The sequence below is a fragment of the Schistocerca cancellata genome, chromosome 9, assembly GCF_023864275.1.
Source record: "Schistocerca cancellata isolate TAMUIC-IGC-003103 chromosome 9, iqSchCanc2.1, whole genome shotgun sequence".
Lineage (NCBI taxonomy): Eukaryota > Metazoa > Arthropoda > Insecta > Orthoptera > Acrididae > Schistocerca > Schistocerca cancellata.
In genome coordinates this window covers 6,410,896-6,429,715 of record NC_064634.1, presented here as the reverse complement: position 1 = coordinate 6,429,715, position 18,820 = coordinate 6,410,896, and the positions used below count along the sequence as shown (strand labels likewise).

The window sequence follows — 18,820 nt, the reverse complement described above, 5'->3', positions numbered from 1 at the left end:
TAGGGTTTTCAAGTTCTGTGTGAACGAGAGTGGCTAGATTTCGGGCACAAGTTTGCAGACAGATGTGGCCACACCGTTGGAGTCGACGACCAGAATGAGCGGTGTCCTGTTTTCTTGCAGTGGCTCGACTGTGTACACCAAATACTGCTGCAAAATCCTTGCAATTTCCAGTTTTCTCATTCATACTTGGTATGTTAAAAGTAATGTTATGGAGCTGCTCAAACTGTTTGCACACCATTTGAAATGAGCTACCTTACGGTATAACTGCACATATTATGTGTTCACACATATATGTACACGTCTTGTCGGGTGGGTTCAGACCAAGTTGAAGTTTAACAACAAATAGTGTCCTTCGACTGTGTTTGTGAGAAACTTCTCATTTGTTCACAGTCGTGTAAACTGAAGCTGTCGAGGTTTACTTTCTTACCTTAGTAATGTTAATCGATATTTGTTGATGTACATGACATTAAGTTCTGTTATAAATAACTGGTGTTACCCAAACGTTGTATTGCATTGGAACTTCTACCAAATATAATTAAACAAAAATTTTAGATGGAACAAAAGTACTACACCCTTCGAACACACCTTTCTGGGGGGACTGGTTCTAGTAACACATTGATCTGTAGCTTACTCTGAGGTATAGGTTAGGTTGGAAGGTGACAGTTTGGTTGTGAGTTGGCAAAGCCAACAAGTGTGACACTAAGAAAACCTCGTTGCGGCGACAGACAGGTCTGTAGCTTTGCCTCAAGTGTAGGCTAGGTTAGAAGGTGACAGTTTGGTTGAGAGTTAGAGAAGCCAATGAATATGATATATCAACCTAACTGTGATAGTGATCTTTAGTTAGCCTATTTGAAAAAATCACCAATAACATCACGTTATGGTTGCCATATTGTTTGTGGTGTTTGTCACATTTTTCCTACATCACTAATTTTCATATCAGAGCTAGAAGCATGGGAAAACTTGAAATATGAGAAATTTACTTCTTGTCATACTAGAATTTGTTTGGTGGTGAGTCAGCAATTTTGTTATAATTTATGAAGCAGTCATTGAAGGATTCACATACGAGGGGGAACCCAAAAGTAACCGGAATCATAATGCTGCACATCGTGTACTTGTAGCAGCAGGTTGTGCTGCCAGAGGGTTGTAGTAGGAGCTCTGCGAAGTCATTCTGCCAAGCAGCGTCACCCAACAGTGAGAAGTGTGGTTTCTTTGGCAGTTCTTTGAGTATGCGTACAGTGCAGACGTGACACGAGGAAATGGCTAGTTCTAACGAACAACGTGCGGCAGTGAAGTTTTGTTTCTTGCTCAGTAAGAACGCAGCAGAAACTGTTGCAATGATTCAGACAGCCTACAAAGACCATGCACTTAGTAGGCCATGCACTTAGTAAAATGCAAGTGTACGGATGGTTTTCTCAGTTTAAATAGGGAGAAATGGTGGTTGAAGATCAACCCCGTTCCGGTCGACCTTCAACTGCTCGAAGCGAAGACAACATCGACAAAATCTGTGATCTCATTAGTGAAGATCAATGCGGGACAATCGACCAACTCAAGAACTTGTCCAGGTTGTCCTGGAGCTCAATTCAGCGCATCTTCACCATCGATTTGGGAATGCGAAGAGTGGCAGCAAAATTCATGCCGAAGCTTCTTACCGGAGATCAAAGGGATCGTTGTGTTCAAAGATGATCCACATTTTTTCAACAAAATCATCACAGGTGATGAGTCAGGGTGCTATGGGTACAATCCAGAAAGTAAACAACAGTAATCACAATGGAAGTCACCTGGCTCACCTCGACCAAAAAAAGCTCAACAAGTGAAATCGATTGTGAAAACGATGTTAATCTTCTTCTCTTTTTTTTAAAGACATTAAAGGGATCGTACACTCTGAATTTGTCCCGGAAAACCAGACAGTAAACCAGCAATTCTATTTGGAGGTTATGAAACGGCTTCGCAGAAATTTGTCGTGAAAACGTCCAGCTTTGTCGGATTCTGGCGTGTGGTTCCTGCATCACGACAACGCTTCCGCGCACAGCTCTGTCATTATCTTTAGTTAATAAGGGCATTTTCTTCCTGTTTCACTGACAACTTTGCTTCTCATAACAGATCAAACAGCCTTTAATTTTTCTTAATGAATCTCTTGTCAGTCAGTATCCTTTGCTGGTTCACGTACTTTGTCTTTAAGAGAAGCTTGGCTTGGATTAATTTGTGCAGCCATACGCAGTTTCCTCTTCTGAATGAGAGACACACTAATTCCTTTTGATACTGTGATCTACTTTTATTAGACTAGTCCACACTGTTACAAAAGGAAAGCATTCATTAACTCAGTTGAAAAATTATTGTAGTTGTCATTTGATGAAGTGTGTTTGCTGCTTAACCACATGATGAGGCTTAGTTTTTTCAATAAATACCTCCACATTTTCCCCCTGCGGGTTCGGGGGTTAGAATAGGCCCGCGGTATTCCTGCCTGTCGTACGAGGCGACTAAAAGGAGTCTCAAACGTTTCGGCCTATTGTGATGGTCCCCTGTCGGGTTTGACCTCCATATCTCAAAATTTTTCTGAAGAGCGAGCTGATTGGGGAAGGGCGCCTTACTTGGTGCATTGTGTCCATGTTGTGTTGAGAACTTTCGCCATCTTATTCATCGTTGCATTGCAGTCCTGCCCGCTCTCCATCGCTTGGGCATGGATACGCTCCTGCGTACACTTTCTGCCAAACACTGTGCAGGGCCCTTTTCTGCACTGACGGCGACCATGGATCACATGTCACTTAACATCCAGCACGGTAGCCAGTCCGTTGTGGTGGGGCCGCCACGTACCCTCTTGGTTGTAGCCCCCTGACAACACAGGGATTGCTCTACTGATGCCTGCGCCGTTAACTCCCCACGTACGCCAAAGAGTAGATGCCCATCTCCCTGGGGCATCGGGACTCCCGGCAATGGCCCTCCTGCCAGGTGGCTATTGCTGCGGCTGGGTGGCTCCCGTGGGGAGGGCCCTTGGTCGGAGTAGGTGGCATCAGGGCGGATGACCCGCAATGAAGCGTGGTACATCATCTATCGCTGGTGGGCCTCCACCAGCAGTCTCTAAGCGATCGAGGTCTAACCTCAACGGGAAGAAATTTGATCAGAGATCGTTTCCCTCCCTAGCTACTCCATGGGAGGAACGTCTTGCTAAAGAAGGCAGTGGAGAATATTCACCCCGGTACCTCGTGTGTACGCGGGTTGATGGAGAATCGTTCATGTCGACCAAGCCCCAGTTTTTTGTGGAGCATTTAGAGGACAAGTTCGGGGAGGTGGAGGGCTTGTCCAAGATGCGCTCTGGTTCTGTGCTCATCAAAACGGCATCCTCTGCCCAGTCACGGAGGTTGCTCAATTGTGACAAGTTGGGGGATGTTTCCGTTAGCATCACGCCGCATAAGAGTCTCAACATGGTCCAGGGTATTATATTCCACAGGGATCTTCTTCTGCAGTCCGACGATGAATTACGCGCCAACCTCGAACGACGAGGTGTTCACTTCGTCCGGCGCGTCCATCGGGGTCCGAGGGATAATCAGGTAGCCACCGGTGCCTTCATCTTGGCCTTCGAAGGTGATGTATTACCCGAAAAGGTCAAGGTGATGGTTTACCGTTGTGATGTGAAGCCATATATCCCTCCTCCGATGCGGTGTTTTAAATGCTGGAAGTTCGGGCACATGTCATCTCGCTGTACTTCCAGCCACGTGTCGGGATTGTGGACATCCTTCGCATCCCGATACTCCATGTGCCCCGCCTCCCATCTGTGTTAACTGCGGAGAACACCATTCCCCCTGCTCGCCAGACTGTAGGATATTGCAGAAAGAAAGGAAGATAATGGAATATAAGACCCTGGACCGCCTGACCTACCCCGAGGCTAGACGGAAATATGAGAGGCTCCATCCTGTGGCGATGACGTCAACCTACGCCGCTGCTGCATCGCCAGTTCTCCCGTCCTCACGAATCGGCTCTAAGATCGGTCAGCATCCACCAGCCCCCTTGCTTGTGGGGGGCACTTCCCAACCTGTTGCTCCTGCTCCATCTACTTCGGGAGCAACACCCCTCCACCAATCGGGGACTTTAGTTCCCCCTTCCCAGCTGGAGAAGCGTAAGACTTCTTCGGCTACTCTCGTAAGGAAGGGGTCCCTTGGGGACCTCCCCTCTCAAGTTCCGACTGGTACCAAGGCCGACAGCTGCAAGTGGCTTAAACAACCGCCGGTCCCTGGTCGTCGGGAGACACGGTCGTCGTCTGTCCCTGAGACTGACCCAGTGCCACCCTCCCAGCCTGAACCACCAAAGGCACAGTGCGAGAAGCAGAAGAAGAAGAAACTCCCCAAGGCTACCGACATTGCGGTGGCACCCATCCCACCGCTTCCTACAAGCTCTGCGTCTGAGGATGAGGTGGAGATCCTGGCGTCCGCTGAGGACATGGATCTCGCCAGTCCCTCGGACGCAATAGATGGCTGTTGTCCAGGTGGTGACTCTGTAGCAGCAGGGGCCTCGGAGGCGTAATCTGCGTCCCCAGTCCCTTCACGCCTTTCCCATCCATGGCTAATACCATCCTCCAGTGGAACTGCAGCGGTTTCTTCCACCATCTAGCTGATCTCCGCCAACTTATCAGCCTTCATCCTTTCCTTTGCATTGCTCTGCAGGAAACTTGGTTTCCAGCAATGCAAACCCCCGCCCTCCGTGGCTATCGGGGTTATTTTAAGAACCGGGCAGCTTATGAAAGGGTGTCTGGTGGCGTCTGCATTTATGTACTTAACTCTCTTCACAGCGAGCTTGTACCTCTACAAACAACTTTAGAGGCTGTCGCTGTTCGGGTGTGGACGCCACAAGCTATTACCATCTGCAGTATTTACCTTCCACCGGATGCTGAGGTCTCGCAGCATGTCCTGGCTGCACTGGTAGCCCAATTGCCGCCACCTTTCTTGCTATTGGGCGACTTCAACGCCCATAACCCTCTGTGGGGTGGGTCAGTGGCAACAGGTCGAGGTGCCATCATTGAGCATTTATTGTCACAGCTCGATCTCTCGCTGTTAAATGATGGTGCCTTCACACACTTCAGTGTGGCGCATGGCACCTACTCCGCCATTGACCTTTCCATCTGTAGCCATAGCCTCTTACCGTCTGTCCAATGGAGTGTGCATGACGACCTGTGTGGTAGTGACCACTTTCCGCTCTTTTTGTCACTACCACAGCGTCACTCTTCTGGGCGCCCTAGCAGATGGGCTATGAATAAGGCTGACTGGGACTTGTTCTCCTCCACTGCCGCTTTTGAGCCTCTCTCTACTGATGACATTGATGCGGTGGTTCAATCGGTCACCACCGGCATCGTTACTGCCGCCGAATCTGCCATTCGCCGTTCTTCTGGGTCCCCTCGGCGGAAGACTGTGCCTTGGTGGTCGCCTGAGATCGCTGAAGCGATTAAAGATCGCCGGCGGACGCTCCAGCGTCACAAGCGACATCCCTCTGTAGACCACCTTATCGCCTTCAAACGGCTGCGTGCGCGGGCCCGCCTCCTTATCCGCCAAGCCAAGAAGGAGTGCTGGGAGCGGTATGTGTCCACCATTGGCCTCCATGTCACTCCTTCGCAGGTCTGGGCCAAGATTCGACGCGTCTATGGCTATCGGACCCCTGCCAGCGTCCCTGCGCTCTCACTGAATGGAGCAGTTTGTACTGACTCCGACGTCATTGCCAATCGCTTAGCAGAGCATTTCGCTCTGAGTTCCGCTTCTGCGAATTACCCCCAGGCCTTCCGCTCCATTAAAGAGCGGATGGAACGTCGGAGCTTTTCGTTTCGCGCCAACCACCCAGAATCTTACAATGCTCCATTCAGTGAGTGGGAATTTCGCAGTGCCCTAGCTGCTTGCCCTGATACCGCTGCTGGGCCAGATGGCATCCACTGTCAGATGCTGAAACACCTTTCAGTGGACTGCCAGCGGCGCCTTCTCGATATTTACAACCGTCTTTGGGTCGAGAGGGAGTTTCCGTCGCGTTGTCATCCCCGTTTTGAAACCTGGAAAGACCCCTCTGGAGGTGGACAGCTACCGTCCCATTAGCCTCACCAACGTTCTTTGCAAGTTGCTTGAACGGATGGTGAGCCGGCGCTTGCAATGGGTACTGGAGTCTCGGGGCCTTCTGGCTCCGTCTCAGGGTGGGTTCCGTAAAGGCCGCTCCGCCACAGACAATCTGGTGAGCCTGGAGTCGGCCATCCGTACTGCCTTTGCCCGCCGTCAGCACCTGGTCGCTGTCTTTTTCGACATGCGGAAGGCGTACAATACGACATGGCGTCATCACATCCTTTCTACGCTTCATGACTGGGGTCTTCGGGGCCCTCTGCCGATCTTTATCAGAAATTTTCTGTCGTATCGTACCTTCCGCGTGCAAGTCGCAGCCTCCTATAGTTCCACCCACGTCCAGAAGAACAGTGTGCCACAGGGTTCTGTTTTAAGTGTCTGCCTGTTTTTAATAGCCATTAACGGGCTTGCTGCGGCCGTGGGAAATTCTGTCTGCTTCCCTGTATGCTGACGACTTCTGCCTTTATTACAGCTCTACTGGCATTGCAGCTGTTGAACGTCAGCTACAGGGCGCTATCCGTAAGGCGCAGTCTTGGGCTGTGGCGCATGGGTTTCAGTTTTCGGCAGCCAAGACCCGCGTTATGCATTTCTGCCGGCGCCGAACAGTCCATCCTGAGCCGCGGCTTTATCTTGCCGACGAACTCCTTGCTGTGGTGGAGACCCACAGGTGTTTGGGGGTGGTTTTCGATGCCCGGTTGACTTGGCTGCCTCATATCCGGCAGCTTAAACAGGCGTGTTGGCGGCATCTAAACGCTCTGAGATGCTTGAGCCACACCCGCTGGGGCGCCGACCGCTCCACCCTGTTGCGGCTCTACCAGGCGTTAATCCAGTCCCGTCTGGATTATGGGAGCCTGGCTTATGGCTCAGCATCCCCATCTGCGTTACGGGTGCTGGACCCAATTCTCCACAGTGGGATACGCCTTGCCACTGGTGCTTTCCGCACCAGCCCTGTGGACAGCGTACTAGTGGAGGCAGGTGTACCTCCACTGCGGTTCCGGCGCCAACGTTTGCTGGCCGCTTATGCTGCCCATGTTCTAAGCTTGCCTCGGCATCCAAATTATCGTGTCCTGTTCCCGCAGTCAGTCGTCCATCTGCTAGACCGTCGGCCCCGGTCGGGTTGTCCGATCGCCGTACGCGTCAAGGAGCTTCTCTGCGGGCTTGGGTTTTTCCCTGTTCCACCTCCTTTCCGGGCGCCTCTGCGTACACCCCCGTGGTGTGTTCCTCGCCCTTGCCTTCGGCTCGACTTGGCACAGGGCTCGAAGGACTCGGTCCCTCCAGAGGCCTTCCGCCGCCGCTTTTATTCCATCCTGGCCACGTATCAGGGCTCTGGAATTGTTTACACCGACGGTTCGATGGTTGCTGGTCGTGTCGGGTATGCGCTAACTCTAGGGGACCATTCCGAACAACGGTCCTTGGCGGCTGGCTGCAGCGTTTACACTGCTGAGCTGGTCGCCATCTTTCGAGCCCTAGAGTATATCCGCTCCTGCTCAGGTGAGTCCTTCGTTATCTGTAGCGATTCCCTGAGCGGTTTATGAGCTCTCGACCAGTGTGATCCTCGTTCTCGTCTGGTGATGGCTATCCATGAGTCCCTGTATACTCTTGCGTGTTGCGGCCGGTCTGTGGTCTTTGTGTGGACCCCCGGTCATGTCGGTATCCCGGGCAATGAACGTGTTGACCGTCTGGCGAAAGAGGCCACGAGACAACCGTCTCTGGATGTTGGCCTCCCAGAGACTGATTTGCGGGCAGTCCTCCGCCGAAAAGTTTTTGCGCTTTGGGACACTGAATGGTGTGATCGGATCACGGCCAATAAACTCCATGCCATTAAGGAGACGATGACTGTGAGGCGGTCATCCATGCGAGCCAACCGCAGGGACTCAGTCGTCCTTTGTCGGCTCCGCATTGGCCACTCCCGGCTGACACACAGTTATTTATTGCGCCGGGAGGACCCTCCTGTATGTCGCTGCGGGGCGGCTTTGACAGTGGCCCACATTTTGTTGGCCTGCCCCCTTTTAGCTGTGGTCAGGCAGACATTTGCGCTGCCTGATACGCTCCCTGCCCTTTTAACAGACAACTCCACTATGGCTGACTTAGTTTTACGTTTTATTCGGGCAGGGGGATTTTATCATTTAATCTGAGTGTTTCTGTTTTATTTTATTGTTTTGTGCTGATTCTGGCATTTGGCCTATGATTTTAAACTGATTTTTTAATGTGTTTCTAAGTGGTTGGCTTTTCCTTTTTTATTTCTATGGTCGGCCACCCACTGTCACACTCTGTGTGGTTTTAGTTCGTTTTGTCTTGTCTTTGTCTCAGTTTCTCTTGTTCTGTATCGTCTGTGATCTATTCTGTTCCTCGTTTTTTATTCTCTGAGGGTGTTCTTTGTCTATGGAAAAAGGGACCGATGACCGTAGCAGTCTGGTCCCTTTCATCCCCCAAACCAACCAACCAACCAACCAACCAACCTCCACATTTGCTTGACTGAAATGCATATATCTTTTGGTTGTGCAGGCTGAATTTAATTTTTATAGTAATTCAAATATTGCTGCATGGCACTTCTACATCTAGAATTCCCCCCCACCCCCCACCCCCCACCCCCCTTCCCCACCCCCCACCCCTCCTGTAACTGTGAACAATATTAAGAGTACATGTTGAAGCAGTTGCTGTTATTCTTGTACATTGGACAAAATTTAAACTTAGATGGTTTGTGGCTATATTGTTTCTTAAAAGTGAAGCAAATTTGTCATCAGTTTGTACATCTGTGTTGAAGTCAGCACATATAAATGCTTCCTTCTGCAGTTTTTCTGTTTTGATTTATGTAACAATGTTTCAAAGTTACCTATGAATACAGAGCTTTAATGGTACCAGAGATGCAATACACACTGAGATTAACATCATATTCTTTTAAGTTCTTTAAGACAACTTTCAGATGTAAGAAGTTCTTGGCTAAAATTCTGTCACATTTAATATTTTTTGGGAAATGAAGTAGTAGGCAAGAGCCTCCATACCTGGTAGCTCTATAAAAGGGTGGTAGTCAGTTTGTAGCCCGTAAGTTTGAGGAGATTAATAATTTCAGTGGGAAGCCAATGTTCACTTAGACATGTATATGGTTTCATACTTTCTAACAGAATTTGCATATCATAAAAACTGCTAGTCATTCCTCCAAATGGACCTCCAGTGTTCCAAGTGCATAATGAAATTACTGCTGAGCACAGTGTTTACCCGAGTATAAGACGACCCTCAGTATAATACTACCCCATTTTTTTTAAAGTGGCTTCATCAGAAAAAAATATTTTTAAGATATTCTGACTAATCAAAGTAACAATATTTTGTTGTATCTCAGAGATATGTCTAAAAAGTTAACATTGCACCAATTCTACATTTATGCCAGTTATTGATGTCCATATTTTGATAATACAAGGAGAAATAAACAAAAAGACATTCTTTGCATTAATTTTTATCTTTATTAACTTTTTGTTTACTCAGCCTGTCATCTGTGGTATCTTGTTTTTAATCTCTATCATCATCATCCTAACAGGACAGCTGTGAAACTTTTATCTCTGTTGTCACAAATATTTGGCTGTTTCTTCAAACTATGTAAATACATTCTGATTTATGAGGTTGTGATTACCGTGTGACCCGAGAACACAGTCCTCCCCCACACCCCCTCCCCCTCCCCCCTCCCTGAACAAACAACAGATTTCGCCTCTACACTGATTTGAGAATGTTACAATGTCTCTTGCTTCCAAGCAGCTGACACACCCCCAGTAGTTCCCGCCGTACCTCATGGTGAGCATTTCACAGTATTGCTACTCAAAACACCTAAGTATGCCACTGGCCTCAATCTAGACTTTCTGCATCTTTTGCAGAAATGTATACTATTTTTGAGAATTTGTCCAGTTTTAAAGTGAGTTCAATTCCGAGTGCAAATGGATTCAAGTAAACTGTGCTTTACACGTCCCTCACCGCCTAGCTATGTCACTGTTCTCTCTCCAACTTCCCCCAGTGCTGTGCTTGAGAAACAGTGAAACATGGATGACAATATCTTCTAGGGTGCAGGTCGTGTGTAAGAACAGCAACTAATACATAAATTAAAGATCATAATCATATTCATTCCTTTTCCAGAACTTTCGCTCATCCTGCAGCCTGGTGACATCCATTCATACTACCTTCACAATGGGTCTTTCCGCTGTAATTTATTCTTGTGACAATTCCTGTCAATTTCATATGACTTATTTTGTTTGTTAGACATTTGATTCTGGCTTAATTTTCTGTCTCATTTTGTCTGAATGTCACTATCTTGTTCTAAAACTAATTAAAAGCTGGTAATAATTTTCTCTAGTATTCTAATACATGTACAGTGACGGAATTTTTCATTTGCAACCCATTTTGTAAATCATTAGTTTTTCATAACCAAATAAAATACTGATTTGTGTTCAGAATTCAGTAAAGGTTTTTGAAGGGTAAGATTTATGCCTTTGAATGTTATCTTTACTTAAAAAGCAGAATAAATGTACGTAAATGGGCTCCACACATGTTCTTGCAAACCTGTTCAAATAAAACAAAAGTTTATAAGTTTATATTATTTCCTGCTGTGTTTCACAAAATTGTCAATTTTTAAGCAGAGTGTTAGATTGTAGCAGTGGCTAGTTCGTAGTTTCTCACATATCCCTTGCACTAGTGCTATGAGGCAAATGTCTCATGATTGTTCAAGCGAGGTCGACACATTATCAAGCGTGTCAGCATTAAATCTTGAGCCTATTCGAACACAATTATTGTCTGATATGTCCTACCATTTGGAATTGTTCAAAATAAATTTGTACAAAACCTCAATAGCCAAAGCTTCATCTGTAAATGTAAGACGAATGCTATTCATATATTGAGCAGTGTAAAAATGTTGACTCGACAGCAATAGTTTAATCTGTGAAAATAAGACTTCCTCGTATTTTTTGAATGATAAATTTTGGGAGAAAAACCTCATCAGATAATTGGGTAAATATGGTACATTAGCAGGTAATACATCTTTAAAACTAGTTTGATGACAAAATAAAGGAACTTCTACCTGTGTATTGGATAATTGTTGTGGATTGTTAATACTTGCCAGATATGATTGGAACTGGCTCCTTCCACTAGTTTCCACTGCTTTCACAGTTTGTTTCAAGAGCTTTTTTGTATTTGATGCAAGTCTCTTATTAATAGATCAATTTAGATGTGGTCCATGCACTGTGAAACTAGTTTCTTTTGTATCTGTTGGCGGCAGGAAGTCTAAAGTTTTTAAACTTGGAACAGAAGTGTTTTAATTTTCATTCATTCACCCACTTTCATTATTCAGGCAATATCGGTCTTCCAGATAAAGTCTCATCAGTAAATTTGTCAATATCAAATTTGTAGTCAACAGCAGTTGCAAGATAACGAGCTCATTTTTCCCCCCCTTCGTAGCTGACACACTCGTGATATCTTTAGCTGAGTCTGATATCAAGTTTGAAAAATTGTGCAGGTGGCTGTCTGTGAATATTTGAACTTTTGATTCCATAGAATGCTCTGTTACAGACTTTTCACTGATTAAAATTTGGATATTTTTAGGGCATTATTTCTCTTCTCCATTTGTTGCATATTTTTCTGACCTGTCTTTCTGTATTTCTTCAGACCCAACGCTTTTCTTGATGCACATGATCTAAATGTTGCATAATACTTAATTTTGTCCACTTCTGTTTCCAATAATATTACATTAGTTTTGTAGGTGAGGACTTCTCATATGTAATGCTTCAGTCACTTTGCAATGTTCGACTTTGAGTCCTGGTCTCTGATAGAGTTTAAAGCATTTTTTTTCTTTTCCCACAAGCATCAGACAACCATGAGTAATTCATAGTTATCAATTTTATATTTATTTTGCAACAGTGTTCACGAAACTACCAATTACAGCCTTTTTTATAACAAAACTTACAATTATTACCACTATTTACCTCACTTTTGTTGGTGCAGTTGATGGACACCTACTAGTACGATCTGTTCCATCTTGAAAAAGTATGTATGTTCCTTCTGCCAAAGAGAATCATATCCTGAATTAATATTCTCTAGGCTCCTTTTTACATCTTTCATGTGCTGTGAGGCAGAGAACTGAATAATGTGACATTTTTGTTCTTTTTGGGCACATAACCAGCAGTTGTCTAATTGTCCTCAAAACAACATATGGAGAATAAAACTTCTGTGGATTTGGAAGCTTTCATTTCTTGTGGACTTTCCGTGTTCTTTTGTCTCAAAATTCCCATTGCTGTACATCGTTCTTCAAATGACAGAAAACTTGTGAAATAATTATCCATTGTAATATTTGTTAAGGTTCCATCCAACATCTTCGTTAAGTGTCTATACCGTAGTGGAAGCAACACTGATTTATTTTGTCTGATCCAAACAATACATTCATTTCCTGAGACATAATATTCTGTAAGTTCTTTTTTCTAGATCCCACCCTCCCTCCCCCTCCACCCCCTTTGCACCGCCTCCCTCCCCCTCCACCCCCTTTACACTGCCTCCCCCCCCCCCCCCCCCTTAATGAACCATGGACCTTGCCAATGTTGGGTGGCTGTCATGCCCCAACAATATAGATAGCTGTACCGTAGATGAAACCACAACAACAGAAGGCTGGCTGTGGAGAGGTCAGACAAACAAGCGTTACCTGAAGAGGGGAAGCAGCTTTTCCCGTACTTGCAGGGTTGCAGGAGAAGCAGTATGAATGATTCTCTAATCTGGCCATGTAATATCAGCCAACATGACCTCACTGTGCTGGTACTGTGAATAATGGCTGAAAGTGAAGGGCAACTACAACCATTAACTTTTCCTGAGGGCATGGTGCTCTACTCTGTGGCTGGACAAGAAGAGAAGCATTTGAAATGTGGTGCTATTGGGGGGGGGGGGGTGCCAAGATTAGATGGATAGATCATGCAAGTAATGAGGAAGTACTGAATAGAATTGATAAGAGAAGAAATTTGTGGCTTAACTTTACTAAAAGAAGGGATTAATTGATAGAACCCATTCTGAGACATCAAGGAATAGTTGGTTTAGTACTGGAGGGAAGTGGAGGATGGGGGGAGTGTAAAATTTTTAGATAAACACCAACAGATGAATACAGAAAGCAGGTTCAGATGGATGTAGGTTGCTGTATTTATTCATAGATGAAGAGACTTGCACAGCAGAGTGGCACAGAAGAGTTGAATCAAACCAGTCTTCAGACTCAAGACTCCAACAACAACACAGCTAGCAATGTGCCTACCTTCGAAATTACTACTGTACACTGTCTCCTCTAACATTCTTTGTGGGGGAAAATGTTATGTACGTTCTTAGAGTGACATTTACACTATATCTTACTGGTTCAACTGGAATTTTCAGATATTGTTGTTGTTGTTGTTGTGGTCTTCAGTCCTGAGACTGGTTTGATGCAGCTCTCCATGCTACTCTGTCCTGTGGTGCAAGCTTCTTCATCTCCCAGTACCTACTGCAGCCTACATCCTTCTGAATCTGCTTAGTGTATTCATCTCTTGGTCTCCCCCTACGATTTTTACCCTCCACGCTGCCCTCCAATATTAAATTGGTGATTCCTTGATGCCTCAGAACATGTCCTACCAACCGATCCCTTCTTCTGGTCAAGTTGTGCCACAAACTTCTCTTCTCCCCAATCCTATTCAATACTTCCTCATTAGTTATGTGATCTACCCATCTAATCTTCAGCATTCTTCTGTAGCACCACATTTCGAAAGCTTCTATTCTCTTCTTGTCCAAACTATTTACCGTCCATGTTTCACTTCCATACATGGCTACACTCCATACAAATACTTTCAGAAATGACTTCCTGACACTTAAATCTATACTCGATGTTAACAATTTTTTCTCTTCTTCAGAAACGCTTTCCTTGCCATTGCCAGTCTACATTTTATATCCTCTCTACTTCGACCATCATCAGTTATTTTGCTCCCCAAATAGCAAAACTCCTTTACTACTTTAAGTGTCTCATTTCCTAATCTAATTCCCTCAGCATCACCCGACTTAATTCGACTACATTCCATGATCCTCGTTTTGCTTTTGTTGATGTTCATCTTATATCCTCCTTTCAAGACACTGTCCATTCCATTCAACTGCTCTTCCAGGTCCTTTGCTGTCTCTGACAGAATTACAATGTCATCGGCAAACCTCAAGGTTTTTATTTCTTCTCCATGGATTTTAATACCTACTCCGAATTTTTCTTTTGTTTCCTTTACTGCTTGCTCAGTATACAGATTGAATAACATCGGGGAGAGGCTACAACCCTGTCTCACTCCCTTCCCAACCACTGCTTCCCTTTCATGTCCCTCGACTCTTTTCAGATATTGTGTACTTGAATTCTGCTGCATGGTGACAGTGTTTTACTGCACTGAATTCAATAACAACCAATAAAGAAATCAGCACTTGTGTAGTCTATCTTAACGTGAAATTCTAAAAGATGCATATTAATTATCCTATGGACCATGAGTGTCTGAATCACTGTCCATCTTTCTGATGGAAAACGTGCTTCATCTTCAAGCCTTTGGGAATTGCTGAGTCAAAGTTCTAATCACTTGTGCTGACACCAGATTGTTATTTTGCTTCTAACAGAGAATACAGAATATATGCTGTAAGTAAAGGACAGAAGTATCTTGCATAATAAAACAAACTCGTGTCCACTTTAAACAATTTTGACTAAAGAAATACCTTACCTTCCAAAAGAAAACTCAGTTGTGGCTTTTGCAGTATTACTGACTATTCAGTAATGAGTGTATGCCAAACTGTTAATTGTTGTCTGTAATCTTGCCAACATATTATGTCATTCAGACCAAAGATAAACTATTTGAAACACGACTTGTTCGCTAAGACACACAAAGGGCACCTGCCTTCCATTAGATGTTCAGGATTACAAATTAATAAAGAAAAATAAATTTATTTTACTTGCACCAATGAACTTTCCTTTAAAGAAAATACTTAGGTGCATCTACTGCAACTTTACATTTGTGTTGCTGACATATTCTGTTTTCTGTTTTAGGTGAAACTGGCTCAGCATACATACTCAAATCTGTTTGGGACCTTCCTCTGCAATACAGCTCAGGAACGGGAAAAAGCAAATGTACACGGCAGAACTTTCTCAGTTTGGAAATTTTTAAAATCTCCAAACTTTAGAAACCATCTGTACACGAGAAAAGATGAGGTTAGTAACTTGTTAGTTGAGTTCATTTGTTGAATAATGTTGTACCTCTGTTGCATACTATAGTGCAAGAAGCTTTATAAAAATTGTTTAGTGAACAGTGACCCACTTTCAGTGTTACGTCTAAGTGTAACAGCTTAGATCTACATATTGTAAGTGTATAATGTTTGAAAGAACACTTCATATCATTGTTGGTCAAGCTGTCATGTAGCTGCTGCATTTAAAAGCACTGTGAGGTAACTTCAGCAGTTGTGATCAGTTATTTGCCCCACAGCACCACATACGTTACTATAGTACAGAGGACTAGGCGAGTGAACATCCTGTTTTGCAGATGAAATGTTTTTCAAATACAATGATTATGTTGTAAGAACACGTAGTTCATTCCTGGAACATGTGCACATCAGCTAAATGGACGGATTAGTTCCATTGTGGAAAGTGATTATGAGATATAGTTGAGGTTGACGGCACCCGCTTTGTACAGGGAACCGTCTGACTGGCCAAGTATGGTTTGCACCCCCAGAGAACATTGTGACAGTGAGAGTTGCTTTCGAGCCAAACTCAGGGTGCTCAGTTCATCGGCATTTGCTAGCTCTTAATGTATCATACAAAAATCTGCAACAGATTTTGAATTTGATTAAGAAGTGATACCGTTAGGAGATGCAGCTGGTCAGCAGTTATTTTCCAAAGATCTGGGGGTGCAAGAAATAATGTGTTCAAAACTTCTGGAGGTGATAGACACTCAACCAGCTTTTCTCAGCAATTCTGTGTTGACTGATAGACTTATTTTCTTTCAAAGGTCTATATAAACAAAGAACATTTTAGTTACTGTGTGCTTAGCTTTCGTTTCTAGCTTCCAGAATGGCCACTTCATAGCATAACAGTTGCTACATAGTGGAGTGACACTCTTGTGCATGTTTTCTTCTGTAAGAATGGCAACTGGAGTGCCGGGCCCACGTTCCTATTAAATTGATCATATCCACTCTTTAAACACTTTAAACCATCTTTGAGCTTTGCGGTAGGGAAGAACAGAATCTCAATAGTCCTCCTGCAACATTACATAGGTCTAAGCTGAAGATTTGTTGAGATGAAAGCAGAACTTCTAAGCCGCATATTGTTCATCGCGCATCTCCTCCATTGTTGCAGTAGGTGATTCTGAATGTATTTCAGGTTGCCCGCCTTCCACAGATGTAAAACGGGAATAATGACAGTGAAACTAGTAAGGCACGTTTTGTAGTGTAACATGAGATTTTCTGGAAAAGTGTGCTCCACTATTATCCTCCTAGGCCATCGAAAGTTGTTTGTGGGAGTTGAAAAAATATCAGAGTAGTTATTAATAGTGGACGATGTACGCATTTTTTGGATTTATGTGCAAATATAGAGGAAGAAAGTGTATTAACAAGACATGATGACAAAGAAGTGATTTTACCTGCAATGGAAAAGTCTTTTTACACTTTGCTGTAGCGGCCTTGGGATGCTGTGGACTCCAGAGAAGAGTTGGTCTGGAGACCAATGGTTTCACACCAGAACAAAAGAAGCTTTCTAAAGTAATCCCTGACTTACTTACATACCGTCTATATGTCATGCAATGAAGAGATTAGCTATGAGCACGTTCTAGTAAGTGATGTGTGCACTCTGTGTAGCAACATGTTATAAGAATAGTTAAATACAGATTGAGTTCCTTAACTGATGGTTACATGATTTTGTAGCGAGTTGCTAGAAAGTACGAGCTGTTGTGCAGCTCTCGACCCTCTGAAGATGGAGATGAAATTCACCAGTTAAAATTAAGGGCATTGCTTACCAGGACTACAGCACCAAGACAATACGTGAAGGCGACCCTCAGTATTGAATAAGGCACCTCTTACTACGAACAGCATCAGGGTGATATATTGTACGTGATGTTGTGTGGAGCAGTTACACCACAAAAGCCCTCAAAAAACACTAGCGTTTGTTACAATTTAAGGTAATAAAATGTCATGAGATTAAATTCTGGCATGAGAAACTTTAACCATTAAAAATTATGATCCTTCTTTATTGAACCGCCCTCATATAATGCTTAAAATGGGCTCTTTATGATGAACTCTGTGCATTGTTAAGAGAAAAGAAATGAATGCCTCGATAATATTTCATGTAACTATTTTAATGCTGCCTGTCAAAGTGGGTGTGGTCAATGAACTGGTCTCATATTTGGGAAGAGCGGGTTTCAGATTCGTATTTGGCAATGCAGATTTAAGTTTTTTACAGTTTTCCTTAACCAAGGTAGGCAAAGAAAAACATTCCAAAACATGCTCAGATATAGTGGTAAGCAGTATCTTTTTACAGCAGGAAATGATTTTCCCCAGACTGTAAATATTGTCCTCACAAAATCGGACAGTGAAGTACAGCAACTTGTGTGACGGAAATTATATTACAGACATATTTACAATGAAATATGTAGGAGAAAATGTTATGTAAAGCTGTTGTCAAGATGTCTAAAAGGTAATATAACAACCCTGCCTATTATTCTTGCTCCACTCAGTTGTGCAGTGATAAGCTTAAGTTCAAGTACACTTACACTAGTATACTACTTGTTTTGAGGAGCTCTAGGATATGATTGGTCCAGTTTAATTTCTCATCAGTACATACTCCTAATTATTGTTTGCTGTCTGTACCTGTGGTGTACCAATAACAAAGAATTGTATTTACACATTTGCAGCCACTGTGGCCATCTTTCAGTGTGCGGGACCTAGTTTTGTGGAGTGAGGTGTATCTTGGTACATCAGAGTCCACAGCCACACCTCATGCAGGATCTGAAGCTACCTCAACAAGTGTACCACTTTCTGGGGGAATGATTGTGGGAGCAGACGTAACGAGCCAAGTTGACAGTGGACATTCATCGGGAGCCAACTCGGGAGTGCCTACTTCTCCTCTTCCAAAAACACGTTCTTATGGGGACTTGATGGTAGCTGCAGACCACCGTTCCCAGAGACGTTCCAGTGACCCCAGTATTGCTGTTGATCTCTTGTGAGTCAGTTTCAATTTTACTTCCTACTTCTCACCAATGCATTGTGACATTCAAACAGTGGTGGTGTGAATGCTTTATTTATTTACTGTTTTAATATAACAAAGACAAAATAATTTTATTTTTAGATGATGACATTGGAGCTTTTTTTAAACTTACAGTAGTATGTTTCATTTTCCCCAGGAAACTGGAAGGACTGAATGATGCGGTAACTGCAGAAGAAGTCTCGGCTGCTGCCGTGTCAAAAACTGACAACAGACAGAAGCAGATAATTATGCACGACTTGTGCCTGGGAGATGAAGACTCTTCGGACAGCACTTCAGACCCGGGTTTCATCGATGCACCACGTGCAGCTTTTGACGACGAGGATGATGAAAATGAAGAATCTACTACAGAGTCCAGATCTGAGGCAACGGTTAGTAATGCTCGTTCAGTTTTCTCATCTCCTCTTACAAGGAGACTACCAAGATGTAAAAAGCTATGGTATTTATTACTTTTAAGAAATTTCGATTTTAATCTAAAGTTGTCGGGACAGTCGGT

The 18,820-nt window shown here is 44.1% G+C and overlaps 1 protein-coding gene across 4 annotated transcripts in view; it reads left to right on the top strand.

Moving 5' to 3' along the window:
* Positions 1-18,820, top strand: part of LOC126101105 (myotubularin-related protein 3) — a 152,796-nt gene that overhangs the window by 40,948 nt on the left and 93,028 nt on the right. For all 4 annotated transcript variants that reach the window (XM_049911778.1, XM_049911779.1, XM_049911780.1 and 1 more), the window contains exons 7-10: positions 4-189; positions 15,124-15,285; positions 17,975-18,282; positions 18,464-18,695. In XM_049911778.1, the coding sequence (XP_049767735.1) occupies positions 4-189; positions 15,124-15,285; positions 17,975-18,282; positions 18,464-18,695 (888 nt within the window). The remainder of the gene's footprint in view (positions 1-3; positions 190-15,123; positions 15,286-17,974; positions 18,283-18,463; positions 18,696-18,820) is intronic.